Genomic DNA, 14,071 nt, shown 5'->3' on the forward strand with positions numbered 1-14,071 from the left:
TAGGATCATATAGGTTTCAGATGTGAATCTCTATGTTACAAAATCTGTATATTACACCATGTGCCCACCACCCAAAGTCAAATCATCTTCTGTCACTGTCACCATATATTAGGCCCCCTTCACTCCCCACCCCCCAGACTTTGTTTTTAAATGTGATTTCCTCTTAGACTCACATACCACTTTCGGGAGAAATGTACTAACTCATCAACTGATGATATAATTAAATTTTAATTTTGATTCCTTACAAGACACATAAAAGGCTGAAACATTTTGTGATAAAAGGGAGAGCTGAACAAGGGTGTGGGTTTAAAGATGAAAAATGTCCTATGGTAACCACAGGGCTCCTGATTTCCCTGTGCTGATACAATCCAAATAAGTTCTTTAAATTCTGATGATTTCTTATTATGCCAATTCCTTTCATTATGAAAGAAGCCACTTCCTTTAATAAAGGCCAACGATGGCAGGTAGAAATAAACCTTTGATGCAATCGATCAAAAATGTCCGAAAAGGGGCACAGTGTGTTTCCAACTAATCCTGTCTTTGAAAGTACATGGCGCTAAGGAATTGGGTACTTCCTCACTTCTCCACTTGCTGCCGAGAGTCCTTTCAGTGGTAGAGTCGTCCATCCACCCCCGCTCCCCAACCCACACACACATTCCGAAAGGATTGAAAGTCCAAAAATAGGCTTTGCTATAAACTTTTCAGGAACACATCTGCTGTGAGAAAAAAGATGTTTGTAGCATCAGGACTCCGAACAAAGTATAAAGAAGGAGATGCATTTAAAAATGTTTATTAAAGGTTGAAAAGTCTTCCCACATAAGAGATGACCAGACCCACTCCGCTGTATGTCAGGTTCTGACCTGAAGATTGACGGTTTAAAGAGGATGCAGCCACTTGCATTTCTTGTTAAAAATAAACAAAAAGGAGCTTAATGTAAAAGATAGGCTACGGCAGCTGTTATGAAGTTTGAGCTCAAATAACCAGTGGGCCCCACTCCACGTGAGACAGGGTGAGCCTCATCAGAAAGCGTGGCTAAAAGGCGGCAAGGAGGCCAGTATAAATGACAGCCCTTTGAGAACTGATGTGGTTGCTTCCTGTTCACTGAAGACTTTAATTAGGAATTTATTCTTCTTCGCAGATGCTTCATTTAGTTGTGTTTTAATTATAGAGCTTGACAAAAAAAGCCAAAAGAAGAGCAAGGAGGGCGAGGCCCACAGACACCGTCAGTGCTCCGTCTGGATGGAGCCTTGGCAGCCGCAGCCCCACTTTGGAACCAGCTGGGTCGCGCTGGGCCATCGAACTCAGGGGACCCCCACGCCTGCTTCTGAATTCCTAGGAAAAGAGAAACACAGGAAAAAATAATTTTAAAATGAAAGAAAGCCCCATTATGATATCAGTCAAGTAATAGGTCCCAAGAAGGAACTTCTTCTTTTTTTTAAAAAAAATTGAGCTATAACTGACATATAACCTTGTCTTAGTTTCAGGTGTACAGCCTAATGCTCAGTGTTTGAATACACTGTGAATGACCACCCCTTTAAGACCACTTAACATCTATCACCGCGCATATTCACACATTATTTGTCTTGTGATGAGAAGTTTCAGTGCATATATCCTTTTGAGTTAGTATTTTCGTTTCCTTTGGAAATATTCCTAGAAGTGGAATCGCTGGATCATATAGCAGTTCTATTTTGAATTTTGTAAGGAACTTCCATACTGCTTTCCACAGTGGCTGGACCAATTTACATTCTTACCAACAGTGCACAGGGTTCCCTTATCCACATCCTTGTCAACGCTTATGTCTTGTCTTTTTAATAATAGTGATTCTAACAGGTGTAAGGTGACATCTCACTGTGGTTTTGATTTGCATTTCCCTCTCGCAATCTGGGACCCCTTGGGGGATGTCAGACTGCCAGTTTCGGCCTGATCCCGGGGATCAGGCCCGGCAGTCTGACATCCCCCGAGTGATGTAATAGTGTGCAAAGCCAGGTGGCCTGGGAGGAGCCTGAGCCCGGGCTGGGCAGTGGGGGTGCACCGCACCGCTCCCACTCATCCCGGCCCTGCTGAGCCTGCCGCTGCCGCCCTTCATAGCAGTGCTGTGGAGGCGGGAGAGGCTCGCATCGCTGCAGCTGCACTCGCCAGCCGTAAGCCAGATGTTTGGTGCCCTTCGGTCAGCGGAGCGGTGCTCCTGCTGTGGGAGCACACTGACCACCAGGGGGCAGCTCCTGCGTTGAGCGTCTGCCCCCTGGTGGTCAGTGCACGTCAGAGCGACTAGTCGACCGGTCTTTTGGTTGCTTAGGCTTTTATATACATAGATTAAGGCCACAGAATCAGAAGCATAAGGATCTAGTAAGAAAAGTGGAGGACAGGATCTATGCAAAAAATGCTAAGTAGCATATTTATGGACACACCACATGCCCAGTAGTGCTCTAAGTACTCTACATCCCTCTCTCCTTTATACCACCCAACCTCCTAGGGAGGTAGTTCACATGAATAAGTTCCAACTTTAAGTATTCATGCAGTTTACAGATAGTAGGAATAAATGGTGGAGTGGATGAGAGGCTGGGCTTTAATCATGCTAAGGTTAGCCTTGGTAGTAATTGATCATTGATAATGCAATATAAAGAAATAAGAAAAAATCATGGCAGTACCTAATTATTAAAATGACTATCAAGATCAAGACCAAACAGACTTTCCCCCTTCTCTGCTACACAACCTCAGGAAGGCAATGGTGCTGTTTTGTGTTTCTCTACAGAAGGACTGTCCAGGAGAGCCAGCCTCAGGTCGGGCACACTCTGCACACCTGCCTTGCAGTTCTGAGCCTTGTTGAGTTTGCAAATGTGACCTGTAGATGGCACATTCCCGAGTATTCTCTGAACATACGCACACATACGTGATCTGCTCGCATTAGAACATGTTGCGAAATGTGTTTTAATGAGGAACAGTTGGTCTGGTTCTGCTCAAATAAAAGATATCTCTGTAAGAGAGTTGCCACCTGTCTTCCCATCTTGCAGTGCAGCTTCTAAATGAGCTCTTCTGTCCCTGACACCTGCAGGTGTCACAGGGCCCTGAAATCATAGGCCACGTGCCAGCTCCCTTCCTGAAATTGACAGGCAACCTCGGTCCTGTGCTCGGTGTCATTGCCAGATAGCAGGGCACACAGGGGAATGAGGGTGCCAAGCTACCTTTCTCCACTATTCTTCTAAACATTCCTCAAATTGAGACCATCTTAATATCATATAACCAGATCTGCCTAATTATCTCCAAACCGAAGATGTTAGTATTTTCTAGTTTTTATAGTCTACGTAAATAATGTCCGATGCATTGTCCATGAGCATTACTGGTATGCTGGCATTTAATGGCCTCAGCAATTAAAAGTGGAATCAATTACATGTTTTCATTTGTTTAGAGAGGACATTTACATTTTAAAACCTCTGTCACAGAGGTAATGATGACAGCACAGTATTGTCAAGACCTTCTGTATCACTTTTGGGCATGAGCAATTCTAAATCAGACATTATCCTTATGTCATTTTTCCTCCCCCCTCACCTCAAATGCATAATTGCTGTCATTAGAAAGGCAAAAAAAAAAAAAAAATTTAACTGGAACACACATACACACATCACTATAACCTTGATTTTTTATCTTATTTTGGTGATAGCAGAGTAAACACAAGGCTTTGCTAATAAGGCCTGACATGAATTATTAAACTATCTACCGTATGATCAAATGCATTTCAGATTATATTCTGAATAATTCTGCCTTGACGTTCACCAAAGGAGAAGATCTGATGTGCCCTGCAGGGTCTCAGTGAGCCTCTCTTTCAGAGTGCCCAACCCTCCGACTCGAACGGCACCAAATGGAAAAAAGAAATAATCCAAAGCTCGCATCAGCCCATCACTTAATTATTGCTTTATGTAAGACCTTGCTTCATCCGACTTAGATATGAAAACAACTCAGCTCCCAATGTTTTTTAATGGATTCAAAATATTTCTCATGTGTAAAATTTTCTCATGGCTCAGAGGCACTGTTAGAGCTCAAAGTGGACGCTAACAGTAATAAAGAGAAATAATTAGATGGCTCATAACTCAAGATAAATTAGAGTTTAGGATCTTTATTTTTAACAAAGCCTAGACATATAGCCTATGCTGGAAATCTATCAAAACCAAATATGTGATCAATGAGAGGAAGTTTTCTTAAAATATACATTATGTGGTATAGCATACTATCAGAAAAGAACCTCAAAATCTCCTGATTTTGAAAGACTTTAAATACAAAATAACCTTCATATCTGAAAGCTATCTTGATCATAATTGCATTTTATGCTGCAAAATATAAATTGAAGGAAGCCCCTCCTAAGGTAAGCATCCCTAATGCAAACTGCTGCGTGGATCCCAGATAACAAGGAGTGGACAAAGGTGGCTGCTCAGCGTTTGCAATGCCTTCCCAACCCTCTAGTTGTGGGAGTCTATCTGAATACCCTCATCTTCTTTGAAGTTCTTAATCTTTAACTTAGCACCAATGTGCATTCAAATGAGCTTACATATTTCTAATTTTTGACTTGTTACATTGATGAAAATAAGGGGGATGTTGCAGGACAAAAGAATCAGATCTAGAATTAATAACACAGTGTAGAAATCTTTGCCAACAGTACTGCATTGTCATTTGTTTATACATAACTTCTCTAGTTCTACAAAAAATGAGAGGTTGCAAGCTTTGCCAAAGGTATGCTATCAGAGATCTGGCATCTTAGCTGAAGATACATTTATTTTTATTTCTTTACGAGAGATGAGGTTCATGAAAATTTGTGCACTTTGGGGGGGGTCCCTCAGCCCAGCCTGTGCCCTCTCACAGTCCGCGATCCCTCAGGGGATGTCCACCTGCTGGCTTAGGCCTGCTCCCCAGGGGATTGGGCCTAAGCTGGCAGGCAGACATCCCTCTGGTAGCCCGGGAGCCCTCGGGGGATGTCTGACTGCGGCTTAGGCTGTGAAGGAGGTGGGAGAGGCTCCCACCATTGCCACTGCACTCACAGCCGTCAGCCCGGCTTGTGGCTGGGTGGAGTGCACTGACCACCAGGGGGCAGCTCCTGCATTGAGAGTCTGCTCCCTGGTGGTCAGTGCACGTCATAGCGACTGGTCGTTCTGCCGTTAGGGTCAATTTGCATATTGCCCTTTTATTATATAGGATTGTTACTAAATTTTTTCTTCTCAAAAGAGGAGCTTTTCTTATTAGCCATACTTAATAAAATTATTCTAGAACTTATATAGGTCTCTCTTTTGCTAACTATCAGCCATAGATGTAAGACAAGTATAGACACACACACACACACACACACACACACGCACACAACCTTGAAATAAAGAAGGAACCAGAAGGCTCACATAGAACTATGCAGTTTCTAATCGCAATGTTCATACAGTGCCAGAAATCTGAACTCATCTATTCCAAATTATTGGCTGGAGCTAAGCACTAGTACAAACTAAAGCTGCTCCACAGGTGTGACAAAGCTGAAGGAAGAAAGAAAAAGTTAACTGGGTCAAGATGCTCTATTGATGATGAAGTCCTTTTAATAATCTCTTCAACCACAACTGAAACCATCCTCCTTCCATGGAGTATACACAGGAAGCTGTGAAGTAGGATGTTGAGGAACATAACAATTGCGTGTATTAAAGTTAATCTTTAAGTAATCAATTCAACTCAAAATAATTACTCCTAAGAATTTCTTTCAACTAGGTAACCATGAAAGTGTGTTGGCAGATGTTTGTGCTTTAAATGAAAAAGAAGCCATGATGTTAACAGCTATTACAATGGAACCCTCTCATCTTGTTCCAAGTACCATTTTCAATGACACTGGAGATATGGTTTTAGCATCAGTGAGCTCCATGAACTGCATAAAATGAATAAAGGAGATGGCAGGTACTTTGTTTTGTCTCAAAGAGTCTCATAAAACGATGAGCTAACATGTAAAATGTTTCCTATAATACACCATGATATTCAGTTTGGAGAATTGAGATAAACTAGTTAAGAACATGGTACATACTAACTATAATTACACTGAACTCAGTCACCTGGAGAAAGTTCACATCTCTACCCTTTTTCCTATCACTTCCAAAGTTCCATTATGTGTACTTCCAAAAATCTACTCTAAGGAATGCCTGTTTTCTCTTTCAATTTTTATTTTGAATACGGACAGTTTTTAAAAAGAAATAACAACAATCCTATCAAAGTCACTTAAAATAACTGGAAGATTAATATTAAGAAACTTAATAATTCATATGACTATAAAAGTGTAGTGGGCAGCCTCTAAAACAGCCCCCAACAATCCCTACCTCCTGATATTCATGTGCTTGTGTAATACCTTTCCCTTAACCATGGGCTAAACGTACTGACATGCTTCTAATAAACACTTGACATAAATGATGGGGTGTCCCAACTGAAATTAGGTTACAAAAAAACTGTGGCTTCTCTCTTCCTCACTCTGTTTGCTTGCTCTGTGGGAAGCCAGCTACCAAGTGTGGGCTACCCTATGCAGAGCCCCCATGAGAAGTCACTGAAGGAGACCTCTGATCAACAGCCAACAAAGGACCAAGACCTCGATTTAATAACCCATGAGAGAAAGAATGCTGGCATCAACCCCACAGGTGGACTCAGAAGCACGCCCTTCCCCAGCTGAGCTCTCAGTTGAGACAGTACCCCTGGTTGACACCCTGACTGCAACTTCATGACAGGCATCAAGCCAGAGACACCCAGCTAAGCAGTGTCCAGATTTCTGAGTCACTGAAGCTCTCGGATAATAAATGTTTATTGTTTTAAGTTGCTCAATTTTGAGGTAATTTGTTATAGGAGATAACTAACAAAAAATATGCCAGGTAGAGGGCTAGAAAATGATTCACATGTAAGTTTAAACATTATTTGTAACAGAGCCATTGCAGACCAAGGAAAGATAGACTTTCAGTAAAATTTTCTGGAACAATTCATTATACATTTATAAAACAATGAAATTTAGCCTCTTCGTACCATGCTTAAAAATCTATTACAGATAGATTGGTTTCTTACCTAGCAAAGGCAAAACTGGAAAAATTTAGAAGACAATATGGGCCCAAAATCTGTCTAATCCACAAGGGTAGGAAAATAGTTCTTAAATCACAAAAATACACACAGTTCTATGAGCACCAAAAAGAAGTTAAAATACAAGCCAGAAAATGGGAGAAGACTTTTGCTTCACATATAGCTGATTTTATTTAAAGAAATCCTAAAAATCAATAAGATGGTATCAATTCAATAGAAGGAAATGAGCAAAAGACTTACACAGACTCTTTACCGAAGAGGAAATCTGAATAAATATATAAAGAAACCAATCAATATATTAAAATGTGCCCAACCTCATTCGTAATTAAGAGAAAAACAAGTTAAAAACACAGTGTGATACCAATTCTCCACCAGGTTGAAAAAGTAAGAGGCCTACCAATCTAAGTGTGGATGAGAATGCAGAGGCATCAGACCACGTCAACACCACTGCGGGTGGGGATCTAAATAAACTAACACAAGCACCTTGGGAAACAGTGGGGCATTATCTGGTAAAATGAAAGTGGTGCACACCTGACAACCCCACAGTCCCACTCTTGGGTGTGTCACCAACCAAGACTACAGAAGTCATTGCAAGTACGGGTCAATCTCAAGTCCCCATCATGGCTGATGGGATTTGAGTTAGAAGCTCTAGCATGGTTTAGAGTAGAGAGGGGGATGGGGGAGGGGCTGGTCAAAGGTAGAATAAAGTAGCTCTAATGTGAGGCTCAAGCTGTGGGGCCAGGGCTTCCTGAGAACATTAGCTTTCCAAGCTCTTTCCCTAACAACCGGTTTCTTTTTTAAGATGGGTCACAGTAACTAACCTACCTCTTCTCCTTTAACACTCCACCTTTTCTTTCAATTCCTAAGGTGTTCCTCACCACCTTTTAAAAGATTACTGGCCAACGTGGAAAACAGATGGGACATAAAGGGCCACTCAGTTGCCAATAACACATCTTCTCATTTTTCACTTGGGTTCTATGGGATAAGATCAGTTCCTGTATTCATTTCCTAGGGCTGCTGTAACAAATTACCACAAACTGAGTGGCTTAAAACAACACAAAATTATCATGTTACAATTCTGGAGCTCAGCAGTCTGAAAGGAGTCTCACCGGACTACCATGAAATGAGGTGCCGTCCTCCTTCTGGAGGCTCTAGGGGAGATCCAATTCTTTGCCTTTACAAGCTTGCATTCCTTGGCTCCTGACCCCCTCCCATGGTCCAAAGTCAGAAATCTCTTCACTCTGACCTCTGATTCTCCTGCTGCCCTTCTACTTTTAAGGACTATCTTGATTACACTGGGCCCACCTAGATAATCCAGGATAATCTTTAATCTATGGTCAACTGGTTAGCAAACTTAATTCCATGTACAACATAACCCCTGGGTCACCATGGAACTTATCACATTCACAGGTTCTGGGGATTAGGATGTGGACATCTTGGGGGCTGTTTTCCTGCCTACCACAGGCCCCAAGGGTGATAATGTTGAGTTGAGCCATGGCGTACACACATCTCAGAGAAAAACATCATATTCCAGCATACTTAATATTTCCCAATAGAGGACCATGAGAAAATCCCTTAACTTATACTAACTTTCACATTTTGTTTTTTTTTTTGTTTTTTTTTAAATATATTTTATTGGTATTTTACAGAGAGGAAAGGAGAGGGATAGAAAGCTAGAAACCACTTTCACATTTTGGATTCCTTATGTAAAAATGAGGTTTTTTGGTGTTTTTTTTTTTTTTTTTTTTTCTAAAAACTAGATCCAACCCTTCCAGTTCTATGACTCAATATCTAAATATAAGACATTGAGTTGTAGAGCTGGAGTGACTGGATCTAAGGTTCAAGCAGAATGTGAATTCTTGTGGGGCTACAGAAACAGGGTGGAGAGATGTGCAGCCCACAAGCAAAAAAGCCAGGATTTCATAGCATGTGGCAGAATGACTATATTCAGGGTCCTAGTTCTTCAGACTGCCTGTGTTTGTGCCTTCTATCACATAGCTATGTAATGCTCTCCCTGGTCTTGACCATGTGACTTACTTGGCCAGTGGGATGCTATAAAAAATAGTGCATGCTGTGAAACTGAGCATTTCTGTGTGCTGTTCTTCCTCTGCCTTCACCATGAGAACATGCCCTATAGCCTGTTTTGGATGAGATCCATGGAGCAGAACAGACTCATCCAAATCATCCTTGCTGAGGCCATCTAGATCTGCCAGCTGAAGTACTGGGCATGTCAGCCAGCCCAGCAAAGTGAGAAGAGCTGCTCAGACACCCTACAGCTGACTGCAGACACATGAGTGAGCCTCGTCGAGATTAGCTGAACTCTACTTAGGTTTTGTGGTTGTCTGTCATGAGGCATTTATAGTAAAGCTAACTGATAACATAGAAATGACAAGATATTTGGCCTTCCACTCCTTTTTAGTAAGGGATGTACTTGTACATATATCCCCAGCACAAATACATTCACTCAATGGACATTTACTAAATATCTGCTCCATGCCAGGCACTGTTCTAGACATTAAGGGCGAAGAAGTTAATGAAGCACAACATACCAGCCCTCATGAATGGGGCTTCTATTTTAATAACTGGAGACAAGGAAACACATATTTGATGTGTCTGATGATGAGCTGTATCATAGAGGAAAATAGCATACGAATAGGGGGTACTAGGCTGTGACAGATGGGGGTGGCATTTTACAGAGGGTAACTCAGTAAGGTCTCACTGATAAGGTAGTCTTTCAGCAGAGACCTGCATGAAGGAGACGGCAGACATGTCACACAGACATCTGAGAGAAGCACCTTCTAAGTAGAGGGACTAGCAAGGGGAAAGTTCCTCCTGAGGGAGGGTACCTGCTGAGTTTAATTCAAGGAGCAGCATGAGGCCAGTGTAGCTGGTCCAGCGTGTTTGAGGGGGAGAATGGTCAATGAAGCAATGAGGGGTCAGGACACTAAGTCTCATAGGCCATTTCAGGACGTTGGCTTCCACTCTGAGCATGAGTGGAAAACCCTACAGATTTTTCTTTTTAATTTTTTATTGTGTTAAGATATATGTAAGAAAATTTATCATTTTCGTAATTTTTAAGTGCACAATTCAGTGGCATTACAGTACTCATGTTGTACAGCCATTATCACTGTTGATTCCTAAGATTTTTTATCACTCTAAACAGAAACTCTGTAACCAGTAAGAAATAACTCCTCATCTCCAACCTTAGCCCCTGACAAGCTCTAATCTACTTCCTGTTTCTATGAATTTGCCTATTCCAGATCTTTCATACAAGTGAAATCATAAATATTTGTCCTTTTTTTGTGTCTGGCTTATTTCACTTAGCATAATGTTTTCAAGGTTCATCCATGTGAAATTTCATTTCTTTTTATGGATGAATGAAATTCTACTGTATGTGTATATCATTGGTTGATAGACACTTGAGTTGTTTCTACCTTTTGATTATTATGAATAATGCTGCTATGGACATTGGTATACAAGTACCTATTTGAATGCCTGTTTCAATTTTTTGGGTACATGTGCTGGGTCATATGGAATCCTTGATGGGTATGAGCTGAAGAGAGACATGAGCTGATCTACAAAGAGGGTAGGAACAGGGAGACTGATTAGGTAGGTTGTGTTTATTTTCAGATAATATAGAAAAGAAAAAATCACCTCCTCAAGAAAGAAAAAGATCTGTAGCAAATAATGCTACCATGCTCCATAGATGCTCTGTGGTTGTTCAGAGGAACCAGCCTCATCTGAGGGATAACAGAAAAGACAGAGCAACTCAGTCAACCAAAAAGGGGAACTGAATCACAATCACAAAGTTTTAATTTTAGGCAACTATACTTCACAAATGCTGTTGCTGGTTATAAATGTGCCTGAAAAGACCAGTGACCAAGTCCTCTTCTCATGGTATATACACTGAGTGGCCAGATTATTATGATCTCTGAACGCATAATAATCTGGCCACTCAGTATATATATATGCATGAATTCGTTCATGGGTGGGGTCTGGCCAGCCTGGCCAGGGGGAGGAGACATGGGTGGTTGGCCAGCCTGCCTGCTGGTCGAACTCCTGGTCAATTTGCATATTAGCCTTTTATTATATAGGATATACACTGAGTGGCCAGATTATTATGCGTTCAGCGATCATAATAATCTGGCCACTCAGTGTATGTGATGTGGGTAAAGAGCCCATGTCCATAGACGTGATATTACCAGTACCATGATTCACTAGGCCTAGATAAATCTTCACAGGCTATCACCATGCCACCAATTTCACACCACATATTCACTGATCCCTTCCTATATGCCAGGTACTGCTCTGAATGTTTTCCATGCTTTATCTCACTTCACTGTCAAGATGACTCTATCAAACAGATTCTATTGCCCCTAATTTATAAAGTGGGAAACACATCTAGAGAGTGACTAGCCAATGACCACAATTAGTAAGGGATAGAGCCAAAATTCCAAATCCACACAGCATGACCCTCAAGCTCCTATGCTCAAGGGGAAACTTGATTCTTTTGAAATGGATGTTTGCAAGAAAGGAGTCCTTGGAGCCAGGGCCTCTAGGAGAAAAGGTTGATGATGATAAAATATACCTGCAATAGTCCTTTGCTTTTCTGGCCCCTGAATTTCTCGCAAGTGGTGGCAAATGTGAAAGGCACTGCATCCTGTTTTTATAGATTGACTTCCTACCAGATAACTGTCACCTTGACATATGGCTTGAATATTTACGTTTCTCAGTAATTTTGTAGAATTGTACTGAGGAGACAGAGGGACAAAAGAAAATTTGTTTCTCCAAGGCCCTTTAAATTTAAAACACTGAAACTATGTTCAAAACAAAGATATTCATGGTTCTATTATTTTAGGCACAACTCAAAGTCAATACCCCGAGTATGACAGGAGAAACAAGCTATCACTTTCATCACGAGAAAGTAAAAGGAAAGAAAATGAAAATTTATGGTTAGAAGCATGCCCGGCTATAAAGTACACATCCTTACAGTTCCCATGGAAAGAATTTAAATTTGCAAGATTACTATCAGTTTAAAAAGGGGCTTTTGCAATCCGCTTATCGAGATGTCAAATGACTTCAAAGAGCAGGTTGGGTGGCTTGCCTATGATGATTTTAGCCCTTGAAAAATATATTAATTTCCTAGGTTGAAGAATAGAAGATTTTAACCTATTTTTGTATTCTCAATTTTCCAGCCTCTGGTTGAGAAACCATCTCATCCACCCTGCATACCACTGAAAGCCAAGTTCATTCAACAAATATGTACTGAGCACCACATCTGAGCCTGGTACTATGCTAGGGCCTGGAGCTGGTGATGCAACAGACAGATAGCCCTGCTCTTATGAGCTTTCCTTCACTGTTACACTCAGGCTCAAAAACTTTCCAACATGCATGGTAGAAACTTCTAGTATTCACTCTTGTGTTCTTATTCACACACGAGTATGTATTTCCCAAGTTCTTGAAATTAGGTGGGGCCATGTGAATAGTTCTGCCAATGGATGTGAAAAGAAATACCAGATGCCGTTCCAGTGCCGAGGTGGTGAAAAGCCTGGTTCTTTAGCAGTTCCTTTCTTGCAGTCAACTGGGACCCCGAGTGACTGTGTGGAACAGGCAATCTCCGATTCCAAACTGCCCACTAAATGCTATAGATGTGCTAGAGTGTGAGCAGGAAATAAACCTTTGTTATGTCAAGCCTGAGATTTCAGAGCTAATTGGTTATTGCAGGACAGCTTAACAGCTGGGCCCTAACTTATCATGGACTAATACATGTGTTTTATTGTCTAAAGTATTAGCTGTAAGTTTTCTATTTGACCTCAACATCCAGAGGCTCCACTCTTTAGAGAACATGATTTTCCACTGCCTTCCAATTTGCTGAGGGATGCCCAAATAAAGTCAGATTTACTCCTATGCATTGTGTCACTTTGTGAACAATTAATTTCTCATTGAGAAAAATTTCCTTCTTATTTGCCTGATTACCCTCAAAGTCCAGTTCTAATCTCACCACATCCATGTAGTAGAAATTGTTTGAATGCTCTCTCCACACAGACAGTTCTCCACAGAACTAACATAGATTCCGAGGAACATTTCCCATCCTTCTTTGTCCCCGAGGGTGCAAACTTGAGACCCAGGTCCCATATTCAAACGCAACACATGTGAGACACTGATTATGAAGCAAGCTCCATGAGGAAGCAGACAGGGCTTGGGACCTCTACTTGCTGGGCAGGGGGCAGAGGTAGCATCTCCTACCAGCAGCCTCTGTATGGTTATGGGTATTATTTTCTGAAAAACTCAGAGTCTACTTCACAGCCCTTCTAACAATTCTGTGAACTATCTAGTGTCTCTTTTTAAACCCCTCCTGTTTAAACTCACTGAACTGTTCTCTGTTGTCTGTAAAGAATGCAGACACATACATTTCCTGATACCACAAGCATTCAGAGGTCGCCTATTTTCCAATCGCTTATGATCTGATGTCATCTAATTTGGCACTTGATATATTATAGATTTTGTTTCATACACACCTATCTTTTCTCCCCAACCAGACTTGCATCTACTTGAGGGCAAGAAGCACATCCCAGGCCTCCTGCATCCTAGGTCGCCTGTATCCCAGGCAGTGCTTAGCACAATGCTGGCCCCACTTTAGGAAACTGATGGAATGACCATATAATTCATCATCCAAACAAGAACACTTTGGGGAGTGAAAGAAAGGGCACTGTTATTAATTAGATCAGGACAAAGGATATAAACCAGTCCTGTCCCAGACAAACCAAGACACACTGTCATACCTGGCACTTATAAATGAAAGACATTTGAAGGAAAAGTAATATAGTAAAAATCAGGCATGAAAGACACCTGACACCTGGTTACATCATCACAGGAGATAACATTCTCCTGGAGCAGTGGTCAGTCGGCAAACTGCGGCTCGCGAGCCACATGCGGCTCTTTGGCCCCTCTTCCACAAAATACCACAGCCTGGGCAAGTCTATTTTGAAGAAGTGGCATTAGAAGA

General features: G+C 41.5%; 1 protein-coding gene across 4 annotated transcripts in view; it reads right to left on the reverse strand.

Annotated features, from left to right (window-relative positions):
- Nucleotides 1-207: 207 nt before the first annotated feature.
- The window catches only part of CDKAL1 (CDKAL1 threonylcarbamoyladenosine tRNA methylthiotransferase), a gene marked incomplete at its 5' end in the record, with an annotated part of 690,467 nt that continues 676,603 nt past the window's right edge, over nucleotides 208-14,071 (reverse strand). For 2 of the 4 annotated variants that reach the window (XM_080655024.1, XM_080655023.1), the window contains one exon: nucleotides 209-1,332. In XM_080655024.1, coding sequence (XP_080511150.1) covers nucleotides 1,159-1,332 — 174 coding nt within the window. In that variant the 3' untranslated portion in view covers nucleotides 209-1,158. Of the gene's footprint in view, nucleotides 1,333-14,071 lie in introns of all 4 variants that reach the window. The other 2 variants (XM_080655025.1, XM_080655026.1) reach the window with 2 other exon arrangements.

Source organism: Plecotus auritus, assembly GCF_963455305.1.
Source record: "Plecotus auritus genome assembly, chromosome: 2".
NCBI classification, from domain to species: domain Eukaryota; kingdom Metazoa; phylum Chordata; class Mammalia; order Chiroptera; family Vespertilionidae; genus Plecotus; species Plecotus auritus.